Source organism: Macrotis lagotis, chromosome 1 (genome assembly GCF_037893015.1).
Source record: "Macrotis lagotis isolate mMagLag1 chromosome 1, bilby.v1.9.chrom.fasta, whole genome shotgun sequence".
Classification (NCBI taxonomy): domain Eukaryota; kingdom Metazoa; phylum Chordata; class Mammalia; order Peramelemorphia; family Peramelidae; genus Macrotis; species Macrotis lagotis.
Window position 1 is genome coordinate 855,237,284 of NC_133658.1, and position 16,672 is coordinate 855,253,955.

The 16,672-nt window shown below is 50.4% G+C and overlaps 1 protein-coding gene across 3 annotated transcripts in view; it reads left to right on the plus strand.

Annotated features, from left to right (window-relative positions):
* NHSL3 (NHS like 3) overlaps nucleotides 1–16,568 on the plus strand; it is a 41,883-nt gene extending 25,315 nt beyond the window's left edge. For 2 of the 3 annotated variants that reach the window (XM_074217737.1, XM_074217738.1), the window contains exons 2-7: nucleotides 8,611–8,745; nucleotides 9,301–9,356; nucleotides 9,677–9,803; nucleotides 9,919–10,035; nucleotides 10,362–13,058; nucleotides 13,977–16,568. In XM_074217737.1, the coding sequence (XP_074073838.1) occupies nucleotides 8,611–8,745; nucleotides 9,301–9,356; nucleotides 9,677–9,803; nucleotides 9,919–10,035; nucleotides 10,362–13,058; nucleotides 13,977–13,999 (3,155 nt within the window). In that variant the 3' untranslated portion in view covers nucleotides 14,000–16,568. Of the gene's footprint in view, nucleotides 1–3,612; nucleotides 3,716–8,610; nucleotides 8,746–9,300; nucleotides 9,357–9,676; nucleotides 9,804–9,918; nucleotides 10,036–10,361; nucleotides 13,059–13,976 lie in introns of those variants that run through there. The other variant, XM_074217739.1, reaches the window with a different exon arrangement.
* The last annotated feature ends 104 nt before the right edge of the window (nucleotides 16,569–16,672 follow it).

The window sequence follows — 16,672 nt, forward strand, 5'->3', positions numbered from 1 at the left end:
GAGAGACTTTAGCCCAGTTCCCTCTGATCAGATGACATAATACAGACTTGTAAATCTTAACACTTTATAAATGTTTGTTGTAGTTATTAGGTTATTGTTTACTGTTACAATTGTTATTGCTTTGTGTCTTCCCAAGCTGGAGAGTTCCCTGAGAGCAGAAACTGGGCTGGACAGCTCTCTACTCTCCCTTTACCTGTAGTACCAAATCATGGGGTACCATGCTAGGAAATTGGAGTGCCAGCCATAGCAAGATCTTTATTGATTAGCAGGCTTTCTCCAGCTCCTTAATACCTTTCTCTGTCCTTCTCTCCCTGCATCCCTTTTACAAGGTAGGTGGCCTTGTCCTGGATCAGAGAGGCCATCTTTGTAGCATGCGCAGAGGGGGAATAATAATTATTAATAATAATAATAATAATAATAAATTCCATTTCCATCATGATGATGTCCACACAACAACCCTATGAGGTTAGTGAAAGTGTGCTTCTCATTTAAGATGTGAAGAAACCAAGGCTCCAGAGAGGGAGTGACTTCTAAGGCAGGGGCACAGTTAAGAAGTGTGGAGCTGGGTTTGGACTCCCAGGCCAGTGCTCTTGGCCTTGGCAGACTTGTCCCTCCAGGGTATGTCCAGAACTCTTCCAGCAGACCCCAGCACCTTGGCATACTCAGCCCCCTGAGAGGAACCTGGCCTTTCTTAGAAGCCAGAGCCTCAGAACAGGTGGAAGCTTTGGACCAGCTCTTATGCAGAGTTGGGGGCTGGGTTGAGAGCAGGATGATTCAGTGGCTGAGTCCTTTAAAGTGAGATTCCTCATGTGCTTACCCTGGGTTTACTCTGGCCACCTGTTCCTTTCTGGGAGGACTGCTCTGGACAAGACCTTGTATACTGTGGAACCAGCAGAGCCAAGAACGCGGCAGGTGGAGGCACTGCTCCTTGGGTCCTCACTTTGTATTGTGTTTATTTTTAGGCATTTTTAGGAAGGGCATTGTCAAACTGAAATGTGTTCAAAAGAGGATGGTCTCATTATCAGCTTGGCCCAAGAGGGCAAGTTGAAAGAACTGGGGATTTTTAGCCTGGATAAGAGAAGGAAGGCTTGGGGGTGGGGGAAGGATGCTAGTTCTCTAAATATTTGAAGGGTAGTCCTATGGAAGAGGGATTAGATTTTCTTTCCTTGGCCCTAGAGGGGCCTAGAAACACTAGGTAGATATTGTAGAGAAGCAATTTTTGGATGGATGCAAGGAAGAGATTCCTAACTATTAGAATTATGTCAGAATGGAATTGATTCCATAGTAAGTCAATATTATTCTCAGAGACCCCATAGGGACAATGGATAAACATTCAGTAAGCACCTATTAGGAACAGACTGTGCTGAGTGTAGGCAGAAAAGGATCTGGGGAATTCCCTCTACCAGATTTCTACCAATACTGATAACAGTTCATCTATGATTGTGTTGGGACTGAGGAATTGCCTGAAACACACAGCAGTTATAGATCTCAAAGCTAGCAAGTCAAAAGAGGCCAGATTTGAACCTTCCTGAATCCAAGGCCAGTTCTCTTGTCTTTTGTACCAGCTGCTTCTGGGTGCTAGGGATTCAGACAACCTGGGCTTCCTACCAGGATGGGGGAGAGGAGGGATGGAGCCCATACAAACAGATGGGGTACCATGCTAAGAAGTTGGAAGTGGGAAAGAATTATAGCAACTAGGGAGGTGGGGAAAACTTCAGAGAAGAGGTGGCTTCTAAGCTGAGCCTTGGGGGAAGATTAAAGAACAAATTGTCAAAATGGAATGGAGAACATTATAAGCTTGTAGGATAACAGTCCAATTTGACCTTAGTTAGTCAGTAAACATGTTAGACATCTCCTATGTGTCCTGGGCAAGTGTTGGGGTTACAAATAACAAACATGAAAGATGGGTCCCTGTTCTCCTGAAGTTTGCAATCTAATATGTAAATACTACACACAAGAGAAAGCAGAAAGTGGGGGATCAGGTACCCAGCTGAGCTGTTGGAAAATGAGGAGGTATCTGTGCTGGATCCTTCTTAAATGATGGTTTCAGAGTTAGTGGCTTTGCCCTACAGTAAGGGGGCAGAGGCTACCACGGATGAAGTTTGATTTGAATTTGCAGAATGATGAAATTTCCATGACTGGAACATAGAAGTAAGTCATGGGGGTGGGGTAGGGACAGAGTGATATAAGATAGGACTAGAAAAGTCAATTGGAACTAGAATGTGGAAGGCTTTAAATATGAGGTTGATTTTTAATTTATCTTAGAAAAAATAGGGGACCATTGAAGATTTTTGAGGAGGGGAGGGATGTAGTTCTGATCTGTGCCATAGATTATTTTGGCAGCAATGTGGAGAGAAACTGGCAAGGAGTTTGGCAAGGAAAGAAATTGGAGGTAGGGAGATCAGTGGGGAAGCTGTTACACACAGGAAATGAGGAATGCTCTTTAATTAGAGGGAATGGGGTCCAAGAGAATTTTGAAGTGGAGTTGACATGATTTGGCAGCTGATTAGTGAGGGATGGTAGAGAGAGGTGGTGCTCTTCGAGGTTATAGAGCTGGATGATTTGGAGGTGCTGGTTGGTACCTTCAAAAAGGCAATTGGAAGGCATAATTTATCTCGAGGATTTCTAATCTAGATGGGACTTCAGAGATCATCCAGTCCAATGCCAAACTGAGGCCCGGAGAGAAATGACTTGCTCAAGATCACACAGCCTTTATCAGTGGCAAAATTTTAACCCAGATCCTCTGATTCCAGAGCCAGGGCTCTTCCCACTTTACTGTACCTTGCAGTTTGGGTTTGACTTTTCATATTCCCCCCCCCCCACACTTTCTGGGGAATCGTGGTCAAATATGAGTTGGGGTAGATGAGACTGGAGATCTTTGTGGGTCTGCAACTTTCTGACCTAGCGACCTTTGGCTAAGCTCCTTCTTTCTGGGCTTCAACGCCCTCTTTTGTCAAACCAAACCAAACAGAAAGGATTGGAATAAATGAGTTCTAAATTCCCTTCCAACTCTAATATCCTGGGATTCTCTGACCTGGTTTGAATTCCATTTCTGTCATTCACTAGCCATGTGACCTTGGACAAATCCTTTGCTTTTTCTGGGCCTCAGTTTACTCTTTTGTAAAAAAAAAAAGCTAGTTAATGTAGAGGATCCTTTCTAAGGATTCTTACCAATTTTTAGTCTTTTTTTTTTTTTGGCCATGGGGTGAAGTCTGAGGGTAGTCCAGGCTCCATCTCCCCCTCTGCCCCGTGGCACCCCTTCAGGTCCAGCTCTTGGGGCCCGGGTCTGGCCGGGCAGCTCCGATTGTCCAGAGAGGGGAGGGGACCCGGCCCTGGCGCAGTGGCTGCTGGCCAGCCCCTCCCCCGCCCCGGCCTCCGCCTCCCTCCCTTCAGAGCTGGCGCAGCTTCCAGTCCCCGGACCTCGCCCCAACCTGGACCGAGGCGGAGCGGCTCCCACAGGCTAGGGAGGGCCGGGGGGGCCTCGGGGGGCTTGGGGACCCCCGCCCCGGCCGCCGCCTCCCTCCCTTCAGAGCTGGCGCAGCTTCCAGTCCCCGGACCTCGCCCCAACCTGGACCGAGGCGGAGCGGCTCCCACAGGCTAGGGAGGGCCGGGGGGGCCTCGGGGGGCTTGGGGACCCCCGCCCCGGCCACCGCCGCCATGGTTGTGTTTACGGGCCGGCACCTCCCCTCGCTCCTCGGACTCTTTAAGAAAAGGGGTGAGTGGGGAGCAGGGGGGGCTGGGTCCCCTAGCAGCCCTGCAGCCGGGGGGGGCTGGGTCCCCTAGCATCCCTGCAGCCGGGGGGGGGGCTGGGTCCCCTAGCATCCCTGCAGCAGGGGGGGGCGTTGGGTCCCCTAGCATCCCTGCAGCTGGGGGGGCGCTGGGTCCCCTAGCATCCCTGCAGCGGGGGGGGCGTTGGGTCCCCTAGCATCCCTGCCCTTCCCTGAGCATGAGTGCTGGCGGGGCTGCCTTCTGGTAAGCCCACCTCAGGGAGAGCATCTCCGTGAGCCTTGGGGGTCCCGAGAGGCCCCCCCACTGTTTTGTACCCCTTGGGGTAGAATCTGGAAATGGTGACCAGGTGGGCAGGAGAGAGTGACCTGATAGATGAGCAAGGGATGTGGGCTCCCCTCTCCCCTTGTTCTGGAGGTGAAGGCAGGAGGGCCAGTGTTTCTTCTCTTCCTCCTGCACCAGCCCCCAAGAGTCCGGCCACCGCCCAGTTGGAGGCGGGCTGGGGGTGGGGGAGGGGTGCAGACTGAAGTGGGTCCAGGAGTATGTGGATTATATCTATCTGCGAGGTCACGGATGGGAGGATGTGTGCATGTATTTGTGTGTGCGCCCAGGCATCTGGGCCAGGAAGGAACTGGGGAAACAGGCTGGTCGCTCAACCCCTCCCCCCAGAAATCTGGTAACCCTCTGCCCTGCCCACCTCACTACCCCCAAGACCTCCCTGTCTGATCGCCCCCCCGCCATCCATCCAGAGTTTATCTCCAGCTGCCAGGTCACATAATGCAGGGTATCGATCTCTACCCTGGGCTCTTGGGTTTCCGGACCTCTGCTGAGCTGATTTTCCTAGCTTTGAGCAACAAGCCTTTGCTGGATCTGAAACTCAGATTTTAGGCCTCTGGGAGCAGGCGAGGGCTAACTTTGGTTGAATCTGAGAGAGACAGGTGAGTTCCCCAAATTCTACAAAAGGTGTTTGGGAAGCTGGTGTGAGGAAAGAACCAAGACTTGGGTTCTAATCCTGCCACTAACTTTGTCTGATCTTGGGAAAGGCCCTTACCATCTCTGGATCTTAGTTTCTTTCTTACCTGACATGGTGGATAGAATTTGTCTTGGCTGCAAATTCCTTTATTTGACATGGGAGAGAGGATTTGGTGTAGGAGAACTTGGGTTTGAATCTCAGTTCTTTAATTTACCTATATGACCCTGGGCAAAATACTTCTCTCTGACTTTCAGGCTCTTCTCTAAAATGAGAGGGTTGCCTTAATTGATCTCTACCATCCCCATTTAGCTCTAAGTTTAGGGGCCTTATGATACTGTGATCTTGTGACCCTGGGCAAGTAACCTACCTTCTCTCTGTGCCTCTATTACCTTAGGATAAAGGTGTTTGAGGGAGGACTAGACGTGATAGAAGGGAGGGGCTATCCTTGTTATTCACTTCTGGGTCTTGGGTACTGTCTCACATGTGGACTCAGTGAGATTGGATGGAATTAGGGAAAGCAGAATGGAGAACCTGGAGCTCCCCCTTACAGTTTGGGCAACTGGGTGAGTGTGATGTGAGTAAACTTCAAAAATTAGTCATGGAGAATGAAAGTAGATAAGAGTATCTACCTTTCTGGTGAAAAATGCAGGAGTCTGAGTATTTTTATGGGAGTAGGTAGGAATATTTATGGGAGTAGATCCTTTAGCATCCTTGTGCCTCCCAGTGGGCCTGGGGCTCTCCAAATACTCCACCAGTGCCCTACCCAGGGAACCTGGGGATCTCTAAGTACTTCACATAAGGGGGTGGTCAAATCAGTACCTTGTCTTGTGACCTGGTCATCTCTTCCACAGGTTCCGAGGGGATCAGGTTCTTGGGGGACCTTTTCTTCTTTAAATAGTCCTTTGTAAGGTACAGAAATGTTTAGTTCAGGTCACAGGACCCACCTCTCCCTTATTGCTTATATTGTATATTCTATTTAAAGGGGCACAGGCCACTTAACTTGACAGAGTGGACTGTCAGCACTCTGCAGGCCCCTCTGCTCCTCTTGGAGGAGGAGCCTGGGATAGGATCACTCGTAAGGAAACCAGCTTCCTATCTGGGGGTTCCTGAGCCCAGGAGATTATTCTGGGCATGAGAGAGTGATAGTCTTGGGGGGGGGTAAAGGAAAGTAGGATTCCTGCCCTCAATAACCATCTCCTTTCATCTCTCCCTCCCTTACCAGACAAGGTCAGTGCAAAGCTTCTTCAGTGTGTGGGGCCCTTTATGGAGGCTTGCTTACTTCTAGTACCATGGAGCTCACAGGCTGGTAGGGGTTAGGGCCCAAAGGAATGCAGGTGGTTTAAGGGTACACAATATTCCATGGCTAAGTGTCTCAGAGGAAGACAGCTTGGGGTAGGAGATAGAGAGCCAGTTTCTTACCTAGAAAGGCCCGGGCTCTTACAAGCGTGCCATATTGACTGTGTGAGATGAGACAAGTCCCTGAACCTCTCTGAGTGGCCCAGATACCTCTCTACTATACAGTAGAGAAGGTCCCCATAGAAAGTTTAGTAGTTATTCTTTTTTTTTTTTTAAATAGCCTTAGAAAGATACAAAGTGTAATCTGAGATCTGAGAGGAAAGGCTTCTTGGATGCCTTGGCATTTGAGTTTGGTTGTGAAAGGAAGGAAGGAAGGAAGGAAGGAAGGAAGGAAGGAAGGAAGGAAGGAAGGAAGGAAGGAAGGAAACAAGCTTTTATTAAACTCTTAGTCTTTGCCAGGCACTGTGATCTCTCATTTGATCTTTACAACCCTTTGAGGTGGAAGCTGTTATCCTCATTTTACAGTTGAGAAAACTGAGGCAGCTTAAGTTACTTGCCTGGGGTCACACAGATAGTGTCTGATTTGAACTTGGGTCAGCTTGATTCCAGACTCTGGGTCCAGAGCTCTAGCCACTGGGTCATTTAGCTACTTCTCCAAAAGATTGGGGAGGAATTTATTCCTCCCATTAGAATGTAAGCTCCTTGAGGGCAAGGACTGTTTTCCCTTTTCTTTTTTAACTTCAGCCTTAGCACAGTGCTGGGACATACTAAGGTCCCTCTCCTTCCTTCCTAACTTCCTTCTTAATAGCTTAATAAATGTTATTGCCTGACTACCTGTCCTTTAGGAGAAAGGATATTCTGGGCCTAGGGAATAACAAGAACAAAAGCAGAGTGGTAAAGGTGGGGGACAGAATCGCAGATGCTTGGATGTCCAGAAGAAAGGAGCTTGGCAGAGAGACTTCTTTCCCTTTGAGGTGGCAGCACACAGACAGGAAGCCCCATTCTGTCCCCCAATCCATAGCCACATAGGTGTTGTCCTGAGTAGAGGCAAAGGAGAGCTATGGAGGGGAATACTGTGAGTGGGTAGAAAGGTAGAGAGGGACCAGGAGTGGCAAGGAAGCCCAGGGTCAGGTTGCCGCTGTCACCTCCTGGAATGCTTTCTGTTCTGCTTCTGGCTGGAGGTCCCCCGTCTGCTGGCTCTGAGTTGGTGTTCCTGGAGAGAAGACACCACAGTCTTGTGAGCTCCCCTTCTGGGCCTTTATTAAGGGCTTCCTTCATTCTAGGCACTGTGCTAATGGATAGGGCTGTTCACCGTGCACATTGTGGGATGGGGGGGGAGGGAGGTGGTGTGTGCCTGTCCTTTCAACTTTCTACTTTACCCTGGTCCAAATTCCCACTTTTCTCCTTATTACCCATCCATCCTGGAATAAATCATTTAATACTTCCCTGGGTCTCATTTTGCCTCCCCTATAAAATAAGAGAGAAAAGTGAAATATATTTTAGAAGTTAACTAGACAGTGGATGAACGCATTAGTGCATTGGAAAGAAGACGATTTCTAGCTGGAGTATCTGGGTTCAAGTCCTGTCTGTGCCACTTGTGTGACTTGCTGTGCAGTCACTTTCTCTCCCTGGGACTCAATTTCCTCATCTGTAAAATGAGGAGGGTTGGACTAGAGGAACTCTGAGGTCCCTTCCAGTTTAAGATCTGTGATCCCATGATAACCTTTTTTCTTTCTTTTTTTAAAATTGATATTTTATTTTTCCAAATGCATGTTATAAAAGTTTTTCAATATTCATCCATATGTATATGTATATTTTTAAGTTACATTTTAAGTATATTCATCCATATGTATATGTATATTTTTAAGTTCCACTCTCCCTTCCCACCCCCTCCCCTCAGCAGTGAACAGTTAGATGACTATTTGTACAAACACATTTGTGTTAAACATGTTTACAGATTAGTCATTTTCAGTATGAGGAATTAGGATTAAGGGAAAGAAAAACATGATTGAAATTTTTAAAACGTGAATGTGATGTTCATCAGATTCTGAAGGTTTTTTGATTTTTGTTTTGTTTTGTTTTGATTTTCTTCCTCTGGATGGGGATGGCATTGTCCATAGCTGGTCTAATAGGGTTGTACTGGCTCTGAATTGCTGAAAGGAGCTGCATCCATCAAGGTTGATCAGCTGATAATGTTGTTAATGAGGACATTGTTCTCTTGGTTCTGCACCCTTCCTCAGCATCAGAGCCTGCAATTCATTCCATGCTTCTCTAGATCTGGCCATTCATGGTGTCTCATAGAACAATAGTACTCCATAACCATTCATATACCGTAACTTGTTTAACCATTCCCCAATTGATGGGCATCCCCTCAATTTCTAATTTTTTGCCACTACAAAAAGAGTTGCCATGAATATTTTGGAACTTGTAGTATTTTTCCCATTTTTTTATGATTTCTTCTGGATATAGACCTAGCATTGGATTTGCTAGGTCAGAGGGTATAGTCCATTCTATTGCAGTTTGGGCATAGTTCCATATTGCTCTCCAGGATGGCTGGATCTGTTCACAACTCCACCAACAATGCATTGAAGGTCGACCTCTTGTCTTATCCCCAGGCTCAAATAAAGCAGACAACAAACAGCCCTCGGATGACCACCAGGACAATGTCTTCTTTCCCAGCAGTCGCCCCCCTCACCTGGAGGAACTGCATTTTCAGGCTCAAGAAGGACTTCGATCTCTGCAGCACCAAGGTGCCACCCCCCCTCCACCCCCGCCCCCATTCTTCCCTAGGTTCTGGGTTCCTTGTGCCCTCGTGGCCTCAGGCAGCTGAACCCCTTCTTCTATCCCAGCCCCATGGGTCACCAGTGTTTCATCTAGAAGGGAAGGTGACACAGCGCAGCTAGTAAGATCATTCATAATCTTATGTAAGTGCATGAGAAAGGAAGTCTGAGGGAGGCTTATGGGAAGAGGTGGCATTGGAGTGGGACTGTAGAGGATGGATAAAGGATGTGGGAGTGTGTGTGTCCCATGTCCAAGGCTGACTCCTGGACCTCAGTTTCTTCATCTATAAAATGAGCAAGTTGAAGCAGGTGTTCTCTTAAGCCTTCTTTCCATTCTAAGTTCTCTGGTCCCCCTGGATTTTGGGCCCTGAGTGAGAAGGGGAGCGACACTCTGGAGCAAGAGGTCGTGATGGTAGGATGGGGGGGGCAGTGATAGTGCTACTCCTCCTTTTTACCTCCTCTGACCAAAAGACCTCTGAGTTAAAGGCTGGAGTTTTGGATAGTTTCTCTTTTCTTGTCTTTCAGAAAAACAGAAGCAGAACAAGGATTGCTGGGACCATGGAGATAGTCAGAGCATCAAGGTGAGAAGGGGGAGGAAGGAAAGGGCTGCCATCCTGGCCTGGATTCCCCCAGGTCCCTGAGGGACCAGGCCTTAGGAAGAAACTGCAAGATAGAATGGAAAAAGCAGTGGTCTTAGAATCAGAGAGCCTGTGTCCACATTTAAACTCTGTCTCTTCCTCTCTCAATCCTCACCTTCCTAACTTTAAGAGTAAGGGAAGGGAATGCACTCTGTGGGTTTGGGTTCATTCGGGCCATGAGTTCTGCGGATCCTGAGGAGCCGAGGGCTGGTATAGTCCTTGACTCCCTGGATTCTCCTGACACTACTCTATCTATCCCACAGTCATCCCAGTTGGGTACCGTGGATGAGGACAGCGTATCTTTCTGTAGCCAGAGCACCACGTCTACCATGGAGAGCTCTGCCGCCGAGGATGCCCTGTCCATCCGGTCCGAGATGATCCAGCGCAAAGGTGCCTATGTAGGGATGGGACCTGGGGCCGGCCAGCGCCTCCCCACTGTGTGTGTCCCTGCGTGATGACATTTTCATTAACCCTTTCATGCCTCCATTAACTCCCTCACTTACAGGCTCCACCTTTCGACCTCATGACTCATTCCCCTCAAAATCAGGGAAATCGGGCCGGCGAAGGCGAGAAAGGCGCAGCACAGTGCTGGGGCTCCCACAGCATGTCCAGAAGGAGCTGGGTGAGCCATTACCTGGCTGGGCTGGGAGGCTGGGAGGAGAAGGAAAGGAGAATTCTGTTTCCTAGGATATGTTAGGTTTACAGAGGACCTTAGATTTACAGGAGCTTTATGAGAGTTCAGGCACCATAACCTTTTACAGATGAGAGAGGCTCAGTGAGGATAAGGTGACCTGTTTGTGAGTCACACAGCCGAGTAGTATCATGGATGGATCTCGATCCCAGGTCTTCTGACCCCAGTCTGTCTAGTGCTGTTTTCATTGCCCTATACCACGTCTATGGAAGGCAAAGCTCCCTGTCTCACTGACTCCTCTTTTTGTCCACATATAGGTCTAAGGAATGGGCATGACCTGCCTGTGCCCCGGCCTCCTGCTCACCTCACCAATGGGCATGGTGCAGCAGGGGGAGTGGTCCACATCCCCACAGTGGATGGGCAGCTGGCAGCCCCTGGGAGTGGTGTTCCGGGGGTCCGAGTGTCACTGGCTGAGTTGGAAGCAGGGTCTGGAGATGAGGCTGCCTTACAACGGCACATCGATCACGTCTACCGTGACGACAGCCTCGTTGGCCGAAGGACAGGGGCCCGGCTGTCCCCCCTGATCCGGCCCAAGTCACTAGCAGTGCCAGGGATGACCGGTGGGGCAGGATCCCCAGAGCCTCTGAGCCCAGCCATGTCCATCTCACCCCAGGCCACCTACCTCTCCAAGATCATCCCTAATGCGGTCTTGCCCCCAACAGTGGATGTGGTGGCCCTGAGCCGCTGCAGCGTTCGCACCTTGAGCCGCTGCAGCCTCATGTCAGCCAGTCCAGCTTCCGTTCGTTCTCTGGGACGCTTCTCTTCCTCCTCTTCTTCCTGCCGACCCAGAAGCCGCCATGCATCCTCTTCCAGTGACAACTGGAGTCACTCACAGTCCACAGAAACAATTGTATCCGATGGATCAACACTGTCATCACAGGGGGGCTCGGGAGACCGAATTGATGGCCTGCCAGCGCTTGAGGAGGGGCATGCCACCAGCCGAGACAGCCCCCGCAGTGTGGCGGGTAGTGGGATTTCCATGGCTACAGGCAGTGGGCAGGCTTCACCCAGCATGGGCAGCAGCAGGGCTGATGGGTCAGACACCGTCAGCATTCAAAGCGGACACTCGTCTACCAGGAGCGTGTCTCTGCGGAAGCTGAAACGGGCACCGGCGCCCCCTCGCCGGACCTACTCCCTTCACCAGCGAGGCTCAGCGGATGGAGCCCCTGGCCTGCCCCCCAAACCAGAACGAAAGCCCCCACAGCTCCTTGCTCCTGGAGAGCCTGAGGAGGTGGCCCCAGGAGCCCCAGTCCCAGCTCTGTCTCCCAGCACATCTCAGCGCCTGGTGGGCTCCCCAGAGCGTACCCTCTCACCCTCTAGCGGCTACTCCAGCCAAAGTGGCACCCCTACACTGCCTCCCAAGGGGCTGATGGGCCCCCCTGCCTCACCAGGCAAGCCATCTCCAAGGCCTCTGAAACCTGAGCGAGTCTGCTCCCTGAGATCCCCTGGGGCCTCGGTGTCTTCTTCACTTACCTCCCTCTGCTCCTCCGTTTCGTCCTGTGACCCAGCTCTTGCAGATAAGGGTGTCCCTGTGCAGCCTCTGGATGTTCCCTTGCCCTCAACCAACCCAGCTGATAGATTTGTCATTCCCCCTCACCCTAAAGTCCCAGCTCCTTTCTCTCCACCGCCCTCAAAACCGAAGGCCCCAACTCCAACTGCATCTGTTCCTGTTTCTAATTCTGCTCCTCCTCCTCCCATCCAGGGCTCAGTGACCCCAGTGAAATCAAATGGGGAATCTTTACCACCCATGGGTGCATCTCCTCCCCCTTCACCTCCCCCATCTTACCACCCACCCCCACCGCCTGCTAAGAAAGTGGAGATCGTCACCCAGGTTCCAGCCTCAGCACCCCTGAATTCTGATGGGGAGGCCTCCCAGGACCCCAACTGGCCCCCTCCCCCTCCCCCTGTCCCTGAGGAACAAGACCTGTCTATGGCTGATTTCCCTCCACCAGATGAGGCCTTCTTTTCACCTGCAAGGCCAGAGTCCCCGGCTCCATGTGTGGCCTCATCTCCTTTCCCTGCTGAGCCTCTTGCTGCAGGTCAGGCCTTTCCCACTCCTCTGGGGTCTCCTCCTCAATCTGTGGCCAAGCCTGAGACACAGCCCTCGAGCTCCTTCCTGGCCACTGTCTCCTCACGAAGTCAACCCCAGCCTGAGTCACTGCCTGCCCCGGGGTCCCCCCCCAGCCCCCCACCCTTGCCAGCCCCAGTCCTTCAGCCTAGTTCTGGGAAGACCACAGAGCCATCCAAGGAGCCTTTGGGACGCAGTAAGAGCATCCCTGTGGCCAAGGAAGATGCCAGCCTTCCTATTGTCACGCCCTCCCTGCTGCAGATGGTGCGGCTGCGCTCTGTTGCTCCCCCAGCTCTGCCAGCCTCCGAGGCCCCAGCTGCCCCTGCTCCACAGAAACCACTACGGAAGGCGCTCTCTGTGCGGAGCAGCCCAGCCCCCGGGCCCTCCACTGGGCTTCATGCAGCCATGCGCCTCAAGGTCTCAAGCCTGGCCTCCACCGAAGGACCCCCTGGCCCTCGACCCAACGGCCCATCCGAGCCAGAGGCCGCATCACCACGGCCACAGTCCCCTGCCTCTCCCGCTTCCACCGCCAGCTTCATCTTCTCCAAGGGTGCCAAGAAGCTGCAGTTGGAGCGGCCTGTTTCTCCCGAGGCCCAGGTCGACCTGCAGCGGAACCTGGTAGCAGAACTTCGGACTTTGTCTGAGCAGCGGGGACCCCAGACCCAGAGGAAACCTAGCAAGGCTGCCCCACCTGTGGCTCGGAAGCCGACAGCAGGGGGCCTTCCATCTGGTTCTCCTGGCATCAAGCAGGCTGAGAGCTCCTCAGCGTCTCCTGCTAATGGGCATCCCCACCTTGAGGATAGGACTAAACGAGAGCTAGCAGAGAACGGAGGCACAGTGCAGCTGGCGGGCCTGGAGCCACAGCCGTCGAGTCCTGCCGCCTCAGGTACCTGGGGTGTTGGGGTGGGCCTGGGGGCTATGTTCATGGATTCAATCCTTGCTGACCTTGTCCCACTGCAGTGAAGATGTGCAGTGGCTCTCTGCCTATGCCTAGAGAAACCAAGGCATGAGGAAGGTTATGAGGGCTCTTTCAATCCCAGATGCAACAGCTCCTCATTAGTTTTCTAAGCCCTTGAAGAACACACCTGCCTCAACCATCCTGTCAGGTGGTCGGAGCAGTGAGGATTATCACTGAGGTCGGATGTGGATGGATACTGAGGCTTTGATGCTAGGGAGTCCTGGGCTTTCTATCCAGGAAGGCCTTGGTGTTTTCAGGAGCGCTGAGGAGTCAGGGAGGAAGACTTACACACCATTTGAACCCTTGAAGGGTCTGAGTTCCTTTACTCCCAATTCCTCAGGATCCCAGAATGGGACGGGGTGATGTGGGAGAAGGACATGAAGATTCATAGCAGCTTGGAGCCAAGGAGGGACCCAATCCTAGGCTGAACTTTGTAACATCTCTGATAATGCCATTTGGCCTTGATGGCACTGTTGGCAAATAGATGGGGCACGGGATAGAGTGCTAGAGTTCCAATTAGTGACTTGGAGTGAATCACTTAATTTTTGTCTGCCTCAGTTTCCTCATCTGCAAAAATGAGGACAACAGGGTTGTGAGATTCAAATGAGATAAAGTGCTTAGCTTAGGCCTGCCACATTCCTGTTTCCTTTTTCCCTCCACTAGAAGACTTCTAGAAATGGGATTTCTATACCTCAGAGCAGCTGGTCACTGCCACCTGAGGGTGGCACTTTGCAATGGGCAGCGGGGATGGCCTTTCTCAACCATCCTCACTGTCCAGGGCAAATCACTGGGTTTTTCAGCTCCGTGGACCTCCCCTCCTCTAACAGGTCACTCTTCTTTCCACAGAAAAACAGAAAGAGTTGGTCTGACCTGAGGGAGCAGCACTTTGGTACTACTGACCCATCCTAAGAACACAATCTCTCAGGGACCTGAGCAGGTCGAAGAAGCATGAGAAGGGGAGAACTGGATAGAAGCTTAATACAAAGGAAGAATTCAGCCTTAGCCTCCACGGCCTTTGATATTTATGCAAACCTGGTGGGAGTACCTTCCTCCTTCAGGTTAGGCAGTTTTCTTTTGCCTTTTTACAAAAAAAGGACACTCCCAGAGTCACCACTTCTCCATCTCTGATGCTCTCCTGGCTTAGCTGAGGAGGGAAAGATGAGGGGAAGAGGGAGTGATCTTTGCTGGTCCCAAAGCCCTAACTCTTAATGAGCCTAGGGCCTGGTCCAGAGCTCCCTGGGATTTTTTTCTTTTCTTTTGAAAAAATTTTTCTCTTCTTTCTCCTTTCCCCTACTCCCTCCAATTTCTGGGATAATTAGTCCTATAATCAAGCACATAACAGTAGTTTTGAATCAAAGCACTTTTTCAAAGACAGCTGCCCGTCCATCTTACAGGGCAGGTGGCTGGCATTCCATATTGCCAGTCACCACCTCACCAGTGGACCTGCCCCTCCTGGAGCAGGACCTGCCTCCTTTCCACAGGCTCCTGTTTACATGGCAGTGGTTCTCACTCTCTGGGTCTTTGGCTAGCCTTCTCAGACTGGCATAGGGGTCTGGTGTGCCCTATTCCTTTGGGTCATGAGACTTCAGAACAGGTACAGGTGGGTAGAGGTAGTAGTCCCTGGCCTTTGGAGACAACTAAGCACAAAATAGGAGGAAATGAATTCCTGTGCCCATCTGTTCCCTGAGCCTCCTATTGTTTCCCAACTTGGCTGCTCCCAACAGGTGCTTCCATCAATGGGGGGAGGATGGTGCCAATGTGACCCTAGGTCCAGGAGGAAGGGACTTGTCCTCACTCCCTTCTCAGGGCATCAGAAATTGACTGTTGATAATGAGTAGAACAGAAGTTGTGCTTGGGAGTAGCTCTGGTTCTTTTCAGATGCTGCTCTTCTCATTTTCTTGGCCAAGATTCCCTGCCACTCTCTGAGCTGCTGGGCTTTTTTTTTCCCCCCCCTTTTCTGGGGAAGAGGGAAGGAGATTTCAGCCTGGACACAGGTACTGGCTGTTGTCTTTACCTCTTTCAGGTTTACCACCTAGATGCTGTAGAGGCTGCAGGCTTAAATAGGATAGAGAGGAGGAATGATGCCTTTTGCCATTGGTACTAATTCTTATATGTATTTCTCTTTTCCTTCTTCGTCTGCCCTTTTGTGGGATTTCATCCTTTTACACCTTTGCACCAGATACTCATTCAGGCAATGGTGAAGACTGGTTGAGAAGTCAGTCACACACACCAAAGGAGTGGAATATTCTGAGAACATGAATACCTCCCTCGACTTTCCCTTGGTCCAACTGGCCTGGGATTTGTTTTTGACAACCCGAATGGTGGGAGAGTATAGGAATGATTTATGATTACAGCCTCCAGAAGTTAGGGATGCCCTTAGATTTCTCTTGAATAACCTGGCCTAGATTTCACTGACTACAGTGAGGTTTTGATCAAAACCCTCTTGAATCTGTTTTCAGGCTAGTAAATCAGAGTAATCTGCTTTTAGATTTGAAACCATTTCAGAAGCAGCTGGAAGCACTAGGAGGTAGAGGTGAGTTTACATTGGACAGGGAGTGGGAAGAGCTTTTTTGAACTGGAGGGATGGTCCCTGTGATTCTTGGCTTCACAGATGCCTCGCTACCACCACCAAACACTAGGTAGTTGTTGGGCCAACTCTTTCCTTTTTATTTCCCCCTTTTCCAGGGCTGTTATCATTTGGTCCTGGTGGTGTATGCTGAGTTTGGCTAGGCTAAGGCCTAAGCCTCTTAAAGGGACTTATGAGGGAGCTTGACTCCACAGCAATGTCCTTCTCTTCCTTTGGGTCATCTGACACCCAATCTCACTACTGCTGTCACATACAAAGAGTAAAAAGAAATCAATAACCACTGTCTGTACTGTGCCGAGCTCTGCCCACATCCTTGATAGAATTGGATGTAAGAGTAAGCTTGAGGGGCAGCGTCCAAACTGCTTTGGTTTGGGAGAACTTCCTCTCGTTCGATCTAAATTCATACCACTTGACCCTCCTTGCTCAGTTGTTACTGGAGTCCTGTCCTGTGAGGGCACCTGTGAATGCCCAGCTCCCACCCATCCTTTCCTGGTTGGACAGAGCATGGCAGTGAGGACCAAGAAGGGGGGGAAAGGAAGGGAAGGGGCGAGTCCCTTGCCTTATCCCCTTGGGGAACCAAGCTGGACCTAGCACTAACCGAGACCAAAAGCCTCTGATTTTTATTGTTATATAGAAATGTTAGATATAGAGAAATATATATATTTCTTTAAACATTGACCTCACTTTGATTGTCAAAAAAGCCAAAAAAGGAAAAACCACAACAAAAAAACCATCCCTTCTCCAATACCCTAGAAGACCGTAACCCTATTCCTTGAAAAGTCTAAGTGAGAAACAATGAAAAACTCTGTATGTTTTGGTTAAAATATGTTAATTATATGATTAAAGCTGAATTGTTGTTGCTTCTCTTCTTAGCTACCCCCAGCCTCAGCCTGACTGGGTAGGCCAAAGGGTATGTTCAGTGGATCTGGGGTGGGCACTGAAGGGTTGCAAACCT